General features: G+C 56.7%; 1 protein-coding gene across 2 annotated transcripts; it reads left to right on the top strand.

Moving 5' to 3' along the window:
• The first annotated feature begins 4,252 nt into the window (after window positions 1–4,252).
• TUBB1 (tubulin beta 1 class VI) lies at window positions 4,253–12,108 on the top strand. 2 transcript variants are annotated; one of them, XM_045195016.3, is made up of 4 exons: window positions 4,253–4,540; window positions 9,774–9,882; window positions 10,347–10,457; window positions 10,545–12,108. In XM_045195016.3, exons 1-4 carry the CDS (start codon window positions 4,520–4,522, stop codon window positions 11,621–11,623), a joined length of 1,320 nt encoding a protein of 439 aa, XP_045050951.2. In that variant the 5' UTR covers window positions 4,253–4,519; the 3' UTR covers window positions 11,624–12,108. The 2 variants fall into 2 exon arrangements, with proteins under 2 accessions (XP_045050951.2, XP_024415217.2); XM_024559449.4 differs by lacking the exon at window positions 4,253–4,540 and adding an exon at window positions 7,108–7,299 and having other exon boundaries at window positions 10,545–12,107.
• Window positions 12,109–12,524: the final 416 nt, after the last annotated feature.

Here is a 12,524-nt window from a genome sequence, read left to right as displayed (position 1 = left end):
TCCAGATCGGGGATCATCTGTCCTCTTTGGATGTTACCATGACCCTGTGAGGCGAGGTCAGATGCTATCTCCCCATTTTACAGGCAGGAAGGCTGAGGCTCCGGAGAGGTCAGGAGACCTGTACTTAGCATGAGGCTCCTGGCAGCAGGTTGGCATCTAACCCCCCGCCCCTTTTTTACCCCATAAACTCTGACACATGTGTTCCAAGGCCACAACACAAAAACCTATTATTTGTAAAGATAAGGTCGATCTTCCCCTCATCCCAATGAAGAAAACACATACTTTGTAGATGCCCTGGCCCCCTCTCCCAACCTGAAGGAGAACAGGAGCAGATTGAGGTTTTGTTTCCGTGTAATTAATTGCCTGGGAAGCCTCCTTCCCTTTTCCTTCGGGGCCTGTCATTGGCCCTCGCTGGCACACTGTGGGCTCTTCCTATTATTCCACATTCCGGAGCTTAGCCACACCCGGGATACCGCCTTTGTGTGCAGGGAGGCTGGCCTGCGGGCAAGTCTGGCTCCGCGGGGCACCTTGGCTTTCTTGCCAGCTGCGGAGGTCCCCCGTGTCCATGTGGCCACGAGGTCTCTGCTCAACTTGAATCCCAGATGCCTTTGCAGCGGGGGCCTCCTGATTGGAGGGGTCAGGGGTGAAATCAATTCTGCCACTGTCCACAAAGGCCATCGTCGTCACACCCTCTCCTGGCTACACACACTTGCTCCGGAAGGAACATATGCCTCCCAGGGGTCCCTTCAGCATCTGTTCAGAACGTGCTGGCCACAGCCCGGTCCACAACATACATACAGCCCACCCGGAGCTGCCCCACGGACTCCTTCTGAGGGTCATTCCCTCGCTCGAATTCAGGGGCTTTCTGAAGTCAGACAGTCAGCAGAGAGAGGTGGGGTCCCCCGAACTTGGGGGTCAGCCTGCCGGTAACAGCGGGAAACCCTGTCGATGAGGAGCTCACACCCACGGAAGGTGGCCCAGGAAAGGGAAGCGCTCCAGAAGGAAGTAGAAAGTGCCTGGACACAGAGCAAACGAGATGAGCTAGAGCCGGGGCCTGGGGGGTTGGCTCTGGAGCCTTCTCTTAGTTCCCCAGGGAGTGGGGGTTGAATGATGAGGATGTAGCCATGGGAAGGGCTGGACCTGGCAGAAGGAGGAGACCATGCAGTGTCCTCCAGGCGCAAATGTGCCCGGTGGGCGCGCTCAGTTGGGGGAGGCCGGTGGGGAGCCAGGCAGCTGCAAGCAGGCGAGGCCTGGCCAGTGGGAGCTCCGGGAGCCCCAGGAGCCAGGAGCATGGCTGCTGTGTCCTGCTTGCCATCTGAGGCCACACTGCCCGCAGGCTGGCAGGTCCTCCTGGTGCGGGCCTCCCCTGCCACGTGCGTCTCAGGCACCATAAGCTCCCTCCTCATCCCCCTCACTGGCCTTTTCCGTCGGGGATCTGAACCACACATCAGCTGTGGTAAGAGGGGTGGTTTTACGCTGGTGGCAGCTAGTTTCCTGAAGGGCAGCAGGCAAGATCTGATTTATTCCCTTAAGATGCCTTGGAAGGGGGGGTCCCTGGCTGGGTGGCTCGGTTGGTTGGGGCATCGTCCCGACCCTCTGAGGTTGAGGGTTTGATCTCCGGTCAGGGCACATGCAAGAACCAACCAGTGAACCCATAAATGAGAGGAGCAACAAAATCGACGCTTCCCTCTCTCTCTCTCTCCCTCACCCTCTCCCCCACCCCACTCCTCTCTCTCCAAAGTCAATAAATAAAAATAAAAAAATCCCGCTGGTGGCCATGGAGAGGTGATATGGAAGAGGGCAAGAGTGAGGTCAGGCGGGGGGCTATTGTGGTCACAGATGGGACAGCTGGTGGTGATGTCTCTGGGGAGATGGCATCGTGGACCCGAGGGGCAGGACCCAGGTGCAGGCCAGGGGTGAGGAGAAAGGTGAGGTGAGCAGCTGGCTGCCCCTCAACACCACGCGCTGGACCCGCATACATGGCCCATCTCTGGTGGTGCCGGGCCCAGGCACTCAGGCGAGTTGATTTCCTCTCTGAGCCTCAGGTTCCTGAACGAGGTGGCAGAGAACTTGGTCGAGTCCCGTGGGAAGGGGACCAGGGCTGTCTGTCTCTGTGTCCCCAGAGTATAGGGCCCACGTTCCCTACTTCCCTGGTGCAGGCCTCCCCTCCCCGGGCCCCCCGTGAACCCCCAGAGAGCCCCTGGCTGCTGTTTCTTGGATAAATGAATGGATTTCTGAGACATGCACAGCAGAGGTTCCTTAGACAAACACCGGCTTGAAGAAATACATATTTTTGTTTGATGTCAGCTCCGCAGACCCTATGGTGCTTTTCTGTTTCTACCGCAGAATGTTGCTTCTCAGAACCGTTGTGCTCGGGAGGTGGGAGAGTGCGGCAGGGAGGGTTAATGGGCCCCTTCAGAATCCCGGCGGTCCTGGGGGAGTGTGTGTGTGTGTGCTCACACACATGTGTGTGTCTCCTCCTGCACATCAGAGATGCCCCCGTCCAGCCCTGCTAGTCTCACCGTGCCCGAGGGGATGGCCGAGGGCTTCCACCACCTGGGCTGGGGCGCAGAGCAGCCCCCCTACGGGCACCGTGGTGCGGGTACAAAAGGGCATTTTGGCTGGGAAACAAGGCCTAAAACTCCTCCACAAAGCCAGGCAGCCTGGCTTATGGAAACACAGCAATGCTCTCCTAGCTCTTTTTCTCTTATAATTACTTCTTCCCAGAACTTTCTTTTACAAGTAAAAGAACACGCATCGCAGCAGAGGACAGAAAGTGGAGCTCGGCTCCTCTGGTGACCTGCCCACACCCGCTGAGTCACTCCTAATGGCTCCTCAGATGTCATTTTCTTGCTAAGACATTTGGAAAAATTTCTGCTTCTGAATCACAAGCAAACACTGTAATTCAACAATCTTCTCTGAGTTATTCAAGGAACTTCAATGCATTCAGAAGAGGAAGATTGGGGCGGATGGAATCAATGAATTCTCTGAGTGCTGTTTTTTTCCTAATTACATTTCATTTGTCAAGTGGAGGTGGGGCGCTCCTCCTGAGCCCTGGGGGACAGATCCCGGGGGAAGTCTGGACACGGCCGATTTGGGGGTTCTGGATGACACTTGGTTTTTCTTATCATCTTGCTTCTGTTCCCATAATAGACCAGAGTGACATCCAGGAAAAGGCTGGCTACCACGGCATCTTCTCCTGAACTTTGACAGTGGTCGGAGGAGAGGGTGTTTTAACGGAGGGCCGGCGGGGTCCTACTTGGTCATGTCAGTGTCTTCAGGCAGCGGGCATTGTCGTTGTGTGGCAGAGTCACCTGCCATGCATGCTCAGGGACGCTTGTGCTCCTACCCCCGCCCCCTGCCCCTTGCCCTCTGCCCTCTGAAACTCTGTGCTCCAGCACAGTCACTGCAAACCTGCCGTTGCCATGGCCCTTCTGCACAGGACAAAAGGACCGTCCTTCCTCACAGATAGCCATTTTTAATTCCTTGCTGCAGCTCAGGGCTGCCGGGCCACGGGTGGGGTGGGGAGTGGAAGGTTGGTTGCCTTTATCCGGGCAGGAGAGCAGAGCTTGAGTGACACCAGCCACTCAGGGGACACGGCTCGCCCGTGTCCCAGGGAAGGGCCGCTACTGTTGGTCTGAGAAGGCACAATGTACTCACCCCGCGCTGGCTTTATGACTTGGTTGTCGAGGACAACCTCGGGGACACAGCCACCTCCACCAGAAGGACAAAGGGATGCAGACAGAGTGGACACTTTGCAAACCCATGTGTGGCCTACCCCGGCACTCTACCCAGACCCTTCAAACTTGGATAGCCAGCCCTCTGTGCCCACGACGAGCTCAGCGTGGTGTGTAGTAGGTGCTTACTACCTGGAAAGGAGGGTACCATCCATGTACAGTGAACCACAACTTCTAGCCTCCTGTGAAGCAGCCTTGGAAATGGCCTGCAAAGGCTCTCGGTCCTCGCAGCGAACCTAGGCCCGTCACCCTGTGCTGCCACTGAGAAAATGCAGGTTCAGGGAGGAGGCGGCACCTGCCCTCACCCGCTGCCCCACCCCCTCAGCGGCAGCGTCTGAGGCTCAGCCTGGGCAAACACTGACTGCATCAATGCAAACAGGGACCTCTCTTTGCCCTTTTGCCAACTGCCCCATTAACAGGAAAACCTTTTATGCGCTCATCTGCAAACCTGGCCTTCCCCTCCCTGAGCAAATGGGGATGGCCCAGAGGAGTGTGCTCAGGGAGGGGCGACCTCTGAGACTCTGCTCACACAGCAAAGAATAAGCCCATGAAGATCAAAGGCTCCTCCCCTCTCCTCCCTGGTCCATGCCACTTCCCCCAGGACCACCTACTCTGTGGACAGGCCTCCCCTGACATGCTTGTCTTTTGGAACAGTTTGTACTTTCAGCCGAAACCACCTCTTCTGGACGGTGGAAAGGCCCTTGGGCTTCAGCCCCACCCTCCACAAGGACAAACTTGGAATAAGTACATCACTGCCTCCAGGAACACCTGCTGTGCGGAGCATGGCCGCTCACACTTGCCAGGTGTGTTTGCTGAGGCCCTGTCCCCAACCTGCCTGTTGGGGACTCAGAGGTGACAAGAGCGGCAGTTCCCAAGCTGAAGGAGATAAGGCAGGCCTAGAAGTAATTAGCAAACACAGTGAAGTGAAGTGCTGGGGCCAAGGGAGGGGGTGTCTGTGACCCAGGGGCTTCGAGGAAGGTCATGGGGAAGGTCACGGAGCCCCAGGAGGACAGGCGGGTGGGGAGTTGCCCTAGGGCTCTGTGGGAGTCAGATGAGTGGGGGGAAGGTAGGGAGGGCAGGAGGGGGAATGGAGGGAAGGGGGCTGGGGGGACTTCTTTTTTGTGGAAAGTACCGCTAAGCACCTGCGAATTCCTTCCTCTTGAATTTACTCTTCACCATTGGGGGTGGTACGGTTTGAATCAGAAGCAGCCAGTGAGGCCTTGTCTGTGAGGCCTGCAGTCCTGCAGATTTGGGTAGAAAGAAATTCCAAACTTGGGAAGTGTTAGCAGAGTACTAACCCTGTGCCACGGTTGTGAGGGTTGTTAACGCTTGGCCACATTGGCTTACCTCTCCACCCCCCTCCTATCACATCGTTACTGTGTTGCCTAAAAGTTGGCAACTAAGTTGCAGCCCTGGTGGCTCCACCTTGAATGCGTCACAGTATCTCCTGAAAACATGGATTTCTATTTGCATAAGCGGAGCCCTGGTCACATGCAGGAACTCGAACATGGATACAATGTTATTACGTAACCCACAGTGATCCAGATGCCCATCGCTGTCCTAGTGATGCCCTTCACAGCGACTGCTCCCCCAGTCCAGAACCTGTCCTATGGTGTCACTATGGTGTCACAGTGGTGGACTGGAGCAGTCCTGGCGTGGGCCCCGGGGGACAAAGTCCTTTCCCCTTTCAGTGCACAGCCAGGCTCCTCCATTCTGTGGATCAATGCCTGTGGGAGTGGGTAGAGGCTATTTCCCCCCAAAAGTCTGTTGTTAGTAACTTTCCTGCCTGTACCACTGACCTCACGTCTTGAGCCTCTCCAGGCACATAGAAAGGGCACGGGGTTTAGGAGCTGAGGGTCAGGACGGGGCTTGGGAGGCAGGACAGACCCCTCAGCTGATGTCACCCATCTGGTCAGAGGCAGGGAGGACAGGGACCAGCGACTCTGAGTCCAGTTCAGTCCTGTTTTGGATCCACGTCCTGGGGGATTATGTCTTCCTAAACCTGTCACTTCTTCGGAGAGATCTGTGACCCCAGGGGCTGCCCCCCACCTGTCTACTCCTTTCCAGAACCCCCAGCTCCCAATGGGTGCACCCAGCATACGGCAGGTCCCTGTTGGTGGCTATTCAGTGAATGGGGCCCGCCTTGGGGAGCCAGGAAGATGCTGGAGAGAGGCCTCAGGGAGCAGGTGCTTGCTGAGGAGGCTTGCTCACATGTTGGGGGCTTCAGGACGGAGCAGTGGTCTGCACCTCTGGAGCTCTGTGCTGCTGGGCAGGGCTGGCTGTGGGGAGCGGGTGGTGGGGCCTGGGCTTGGTTTTGCAGGTGGTTTGCTGGGAGTCCAGGGAAGGAAGCTGAGGACCTGGCCAAGCGGGTTTCCTCCTCTGTGTCCCCCTGCGCAGAGCCCTCGGGCTGGGCCTTAGCAAATGTGGTTGTGAGTCCATGCGGTGCTCAGAGAACCCATGATCTGCTCAAGGAAACCGAAGGCGAGCCATAAGTCCCCGGACAGGGGAACAAGAGCAAAGGGGACAACAGAGCACAGGGCTAGGGAGGGCACCGAAGGGGCAGGCAGGCCCAGGCCTGGACAGAAGGCTACGCAGGACAGGGACAGAGCAGCGTGCAGAGCCAGTGGAGGTTGGAAGGAAGGGAGCGAACGGGGTGGTGGGCAAGTGTAGGAGCAGGCCACAGACCCATGGTCCAGGTGGACGTGCCCTCCCGTCCCCTCCCAGCCAGGAGGGCCCTCTGAGGGCCGAAGTCTGGAGAAGGGGCTGGGAAGGTAAGGGGGGCCAGGCTGGAGATTAGATTTCTCTCTCGACTGTGGTTCTCCAGACTCTGGAGAATCACATGTTGCTGTGACAACTCTGGCCAAGTTCCACCCAGGCGTCCCTCTGAAGTCCCCCTGTGCCATCGTGCCACCGGTGGCTTCGGGACCACTCCTTTGGAAACGTGGCGGAAGACCATGGGTGCCGTGGTGGGTTCTTACGCGAGGGTGGGGGGATGCCCTACTGGTTGTGTGGCTGATGTGAAGTCACTTTGTGCTCTGGGACACCGTGCGTGGTCCCGTCTGTCAAGTCTGGACAAAAGGGTTTCTAATAACTCAACTGGCGTGGGTGGGGCAGTTCTCAGGAGGTGGTTCCGGTCACCCCTGGGAGCTGGGGGCCTCAGCTCAGTTGTCACACCCAGTGCCTCACCGACTGGTGCCCACACCTTGGGCCGGTCCTCCAGACACAGAGCACAAAGGCAGCCTTTGGCCATGAACTCTAGGAAATGACCAGGCAATCTTGTATGTTGGGAGAGAAAACCACCCCCTTCACTAGGATGACCACAGACAGCACAGAAGGGTGGGGGCTGGGCCTCTGGGCTGGACACACCCTTGTGTCCCCCTAGCTGGGTGGCTGGGTCAGCTGGCCCCATTGCTGCGTGGACCAGAGTCGCGCTGGGCTCACTCAGTGAAGGAGGCTGTCCCAGAGTCTGCGCTTGTGAAGACCTTGCACTTGGGCACGAGCAAGGATGCGAGAAATTGTACACATCCAGATTGGCCAGTGTGGCAACCAGATTGGAGCCAAGGTAAGGAGACCCCCATCCCCGGTACTGGCTCCACGGTGGCCCCAGGTGCTGCCGCCTGCCAAGGCACTGCCTCCGTGAGCCAAGCTGACTGACGGCGTGCGCTTGCTGGGTATTGATTATTAATGCCTTTAATTAAAATGACACGGGAAATAGCAAAGGCTTACAGGGTTGGTTTAATTCGTCGAGTCCCAGGTGTACGGCACACACATCGCCATTTTTACTTCATGCAGCAATGAGCGTTTCGTATCCAAAAACTGTAATTTGTCTCCAGTTTTCCAAAGTGTGTTGGGTAACTTCTGATACCACATCAGTAAGCTACCTTCCCCTTTTCTCCCAAATTTATGTTATACAGCTAGAAAAGATCAAGTACTTACTACCATTTAATGTACAATAGAAAAGTAAAGAGGTAAACCTAAAAGTTTTGTGCACAGTAGCAAAAAGAATGAAAATACTCCCTCTGGAATATACATGAGTTTTTCTCCTCCTCCCTTAAATTTTTCCATGAAGGAGGTGATCAAGTTGGCTAACACTAAGAAAACCGATTGACAAAACTCAATGCCTCCATTCTGATTTTTAAAAACTTTTATTTATTGATTTTAGAGAGAGGGGGAGAGGGAGGGAGAGAGAAAAAGAGAGAGAGGAGAGGAGAACAGAGGAGAGAAACATTGATTTGTTGTTCCACTTACTTCGACATTCCTTGTATGTGCTCTGACCGGGGATCGAACCCACAACTTCACCACATGGGGATGACTAACCAACTGAGCTACCTGGCCAGGGCTCCAACCCTCATTTTAAGATGACCAATGCCACAGTATCTGATTGTTCTCATTGCTATTTTAAAATGAATTTTACAAGTACGAACTGTATTAAAACTATCTTTTAATTTAAAAAAATTGTGGTAAAACACAGCATGAAATTTTACCATCTTAGCCATTTCAAAGTTTATTATTCAGGGAACCTGGCAAAACTGAAACTGCCCCCATTAAACCTGCTCTCCCCATTCTTCTTCCCTCGGCCCTGGCACCCCTTTCCTACTCCGTCTCTGTACATCTGACCCCTCTAGGTCCCTCATGTAAGTGGCATCTATAGACTTTGTCCTTTGGCGCCTGGCTCGCGTCACTGAGCGAGATGTCCTCCAGGCTCACCCACGCGGTAGCAGGTGTCAGTTTCCTTCCTGTCTTAGGGCTGACTAATGATACCCCATTGGACAGCCAGACCACTTCGTGCACCCACGCCTCCCTCCACGGGCCCTGGGATTGCTTCCCACTTTTGGCTGTCCTACTGAAGGATGCACCTGGGCAAAAACCGGTCTTCCAACGCAGGGGTGAACTCCTGGGGCAGGGACCACTGCCGCTGGGAGGGAGGCCGCCCCCTTTCCAGGCCACGGTGACAAGACGCCCAAAACTAAGGTGCACAGGGATGTGGGAGGTCCGAGCCCCCTCCCACCCCGGCTCTGAAGTTGGAAGATAATGCAGACCGTTAGGAGGGGCGCAGCTCTAGATACGGTCTCAGCTCTCACTCCGGAACGGTGTGGCCTACTGGTTAGAGCCCCGGCAACTACCTAAGAACTTGAACTAGTTACATTCAATGTGTGGTGTCGCTGAACTTACACTTACATATTCTTCCACACCTCAACAGTGCTGACAATTTACTGTAAGACAGACCATGGCTGGAGCAGAACCAGCATTTATAAGATACGTCGGGGAAAAGCCTCGGAGGACTTTAACATAAATGAATATAGTCATTGCGTTGGACTATGTGCTGCCAGGGCGGTGAAAAGCAGCTGAGTAATTGTTTCCGGTACAAGAGCTTGGCACGTAGCTCTGTTATTGATAATAAATACCGTGCATGCGATTGGAAGTGTGGTATGTTTCAAACAGTTCCCAGAGAAGAAGCCGTGTGTGGTTTTTAATTGTGTGCGCACCCGATGCCCAAAATGCACATGGCCTGAACTGGGCCTGGATGTCCCGGTCGTGGGGGTTGGGTAAGCTGCACGAAAACACACCTCCACAGTGAAATGCGATACTGTGGTGAAACCAGCTGAGGGTCCGGTCTGTTTCCATGCCGGAGCCTAGACTTGACCCGCTGGAAGCACTGCAAGGAGGGATGACAGACTGACTCCTTGTCTGATGGGAGCTTCTAATCTGAACCAACCGCCTCCGTGAACACAAGAGCCTGAATTTAACAGGAGCAAAGTCCAGTGCGGTAATGAGCGTTGCTAGTTCCCTTTGGGAGCTCAGGGTGGGGGGTGGGGGTACAGACTCAGAGCCGCAGGCGGCAGAGGAAGCAAGGGAATGGTGCCACGGCAAGGACATGGATGAAAAGGACCGAAAGTGTGTCTTGGGGGGGGGACGGTCACGCAGACCCGGGAAACAGACCTTTGCCCATCTCCCGTTCAACCTGGGGGCTCGCTGGAGCCGACACAACCTTTCTCAGGGTCCCCCTGCACACTGAGCTCCCTCCTCTGCTTTCAGTTCTGGGAGGTGATTGGTGAGGAGCACGGGATCGACGCGGTGGGCAGCTATGGCGGGGACTGCGCCTTGCAGCTGGAGAGGATCAGCGTGTACTACAACGAGGCCCACGGTAGGACGCTGTGCCCGGGCTGCCAGCGGCCACCAGTCCCGGGGCAGTGGTCAGAGGGGGATCATAAGCGGTCACGTGAGTGAGGTCCAGGCAGAGCAGCAGAATCCTGAGTGATGGTCCCCAAGTCCTGTTCAAAGAAGTCACTGAATGGGAACCCACATCTTAACATGAGCAGTTTAAGCACCAACCTTCCTTTTTTTGGTTTTTTAATGAAAACTAGAAGCGTTTCCAATAAGAACAAATTCTGTCATTAGTGACACAACAGGACAGAATAATGAAAAAAAGAATTTCTAAGGTGTTTTATAGATTTGTAGGGTCAGGATGCAATTTCAATCTCTTTCTACCAAAGATACCTTTTTATTTTTTTTCTTTTCTTTTTGGCCCCGGGTCATGAGGTTCTATTTTGATGGAACATTAACTTGTAGAAAAACAACAGTTTGCTGACTTCCTACTTTTCCATGCAGGTAAGAAGTATGTGCCCCGAGCCGTCTTGGTGGACCTGGAACCAGGGACGATGGACAGCATCCGGTCCAGCAGGCTGGGAGCCCTCTTCCAGCCGGACAGCTTCGTCCACGGTAGGCCTTCCCGCCTCCTGGCGGTGTCCTGCTCCTTCCACCCCACCTCCCCGAGTCCGGCCCGTGACCGTGACTCCTCTGCCGCAGGTAACTCTGGGGCCGGCAACAACTGGGCCAAGGGCCACTACACGGAGGGCGCGGAGCTGCTGGAGAGCGTCCTGGACGTGGTGCGGGCGGAGAGCGAGGCCTGCGACTGCCTGCAGGGCTTCCAGCTGGTGCACTCACTGGGCGGGGGCACGGGCTCGGGCATGGGAACGCTGCTGTTGAACAAGATCAGGGAGGAGTACCCCGACCGCATCCTCAACTCCTTCAGCGTCATGCCCTCGCCCAAGGTGTCGGACACGGTGGTGGAGCCCTACAACGCCGTGCTGTCGGTCCACCAGCTGATCGAGAACGCCGACGCCTGCTTCTGCATCGACAACGAGGCGCTCTACGACATCTGCTTCCGCACACTGAAGCTCACCACGCCCACCTACGGCGACCTCAACCACCTGGTGTCCCTGACCATGAGTGGCATCACCACCTCCCTCCGGTTCCCCGGCCAGCTCAATGCCGACCTGCGCAAGCTGGCCGTGAACATGGTCCCCTTCCCCCGCCTGCACTTCTTCATGCCTGGCTTCGCCCCGCTCACGGCGCAGGGCAGCCAGCAGTACCGGGCCCTCTCGGTGGCGGAGCTCACCCAGCAGATGTTCGATGCCCGCAACACCATGGCCGCCTGTGACCCCCGGCGCGGCCGCTACCTGACGGTGGCCTGCATCTTCCGGGGTAAGATGTCCACCAAGGAGGTGGACGAGCAGCTGCTCACCGTGCAGACCAGGGACAGCAGCAGCTTCGTGGAGTGGATCCCCAACAACGTCAAGGTGGCCGTCTGCGACATCCCGCCCCGGGGGCTGAACATGGCCGCCACCTTCATCGGCAACAACACGGCCATCCAGGAGCTCTTCACCAGGGTGTCGGAGCACTTCTCGGCCATGTTCCGCAGGAAGGCCTTCGTGCACTGGTACACCGGCGAGGGCATGGACATTGGCGAGTTCGTGGAGGCCGAGGGCAATGTCCACGACCTGGTGTCCGAGTACCAGCAGTTTCAAGATGCCAAAGCGGCTCTGGAGGAAGATGAAGAGGTCGCGGGCGAGGCCGAAACGGGAGCAGGGAATACAGAATGTTAACTGTAAGAGGAGCCGAGTGAGCATCCACCCACGGGGCACACTCACAGACGCAGCCTCTCTCTGCGCGCAGGTGCATCCGGCAGCCACCCCACGCCTGCTCCGCTCACGGCTCGGCCACCGAATCCACCCGGGCGCTCCTGCTCCTCTGTGACAAGGGACCATGGGTGGGGCCGGGACCCACTGATAGGCACGGGGGCCCTCTGCGGGCACTCATGTTCCACACACACTGTACGCACGCCTTTTAACAGTAAAGAGAATTCGTGGCAAAGCATGCCTTTGGTTTGCAGATGTTTACCGGGTGTTTGTGGAGCATGGGGCTGGGGGGACAGTACATGCCTGTGTGCGGAAGGCGTCACCTCGTGGGTGCCAGTGCTGAGACACGCCTGGTCGGCTGACTCGCCGTCCCGGGCTGTGAAGACTCTGCTCAGCATCAGACCTCTCCGTGCTTGCTGGCTTCTAGAAAAGCCAGGCGACTGGCTGGCGCGGGCAGCCATGGCCGAGGTGAGGCAACGCCCACGAGGGCAGTGTGCAGCCCTGTGCACAGCGTGCCCACGGCCCGAGGGCGGGGGAGGGAGGGAAAGTGCCGCCTCACAGACTTGGGGTCCCAACCAGCAACCAAACCGGCAGGCGAAGCCCAGCCGTCCAGTCCTCCCCTCCGAGTTCTGAGTGGCCGCTTTCCCAGTGGCCCATTTGCCGCTCTCAGGTCTTACTCGTGCAGGCTCTGGAGCCTCACCTGCCCGCCTCTTGGTTCGCCTCGTCCAGGCCACTCTGGGGCGGCCTGTCCCCTCCCATGCAGTCGCTGCCTCCCATTTGCAGAGAACAAGTTAGTGGAGACCGCTGCGGTGTCCTTGTTGGTCACGGAGGACGCCTTCGCATTAGGGACCTCTTACTATGCAAGCGA

Source organism: Desmodus rotundus, chromosome 6 (assembly GCF_022682495.2).
Source record: "Desmodus rotundus isolate HL8 chromosome 6, HLdesRot8A.1, whole genome shotgun sequence".
NCBI classification, from domain to species: domain Eukaryota; kingdom Metazoa; phylum Chordata; class Mammalia; order Chiroptera; family Phyllostomidae; genus Desmodus; species Desmodus rotundus.
Note: the sequence above shows the minus strand (reverse complement) of the source record. Positions and strands in the feature narration are given on the sequence as shown.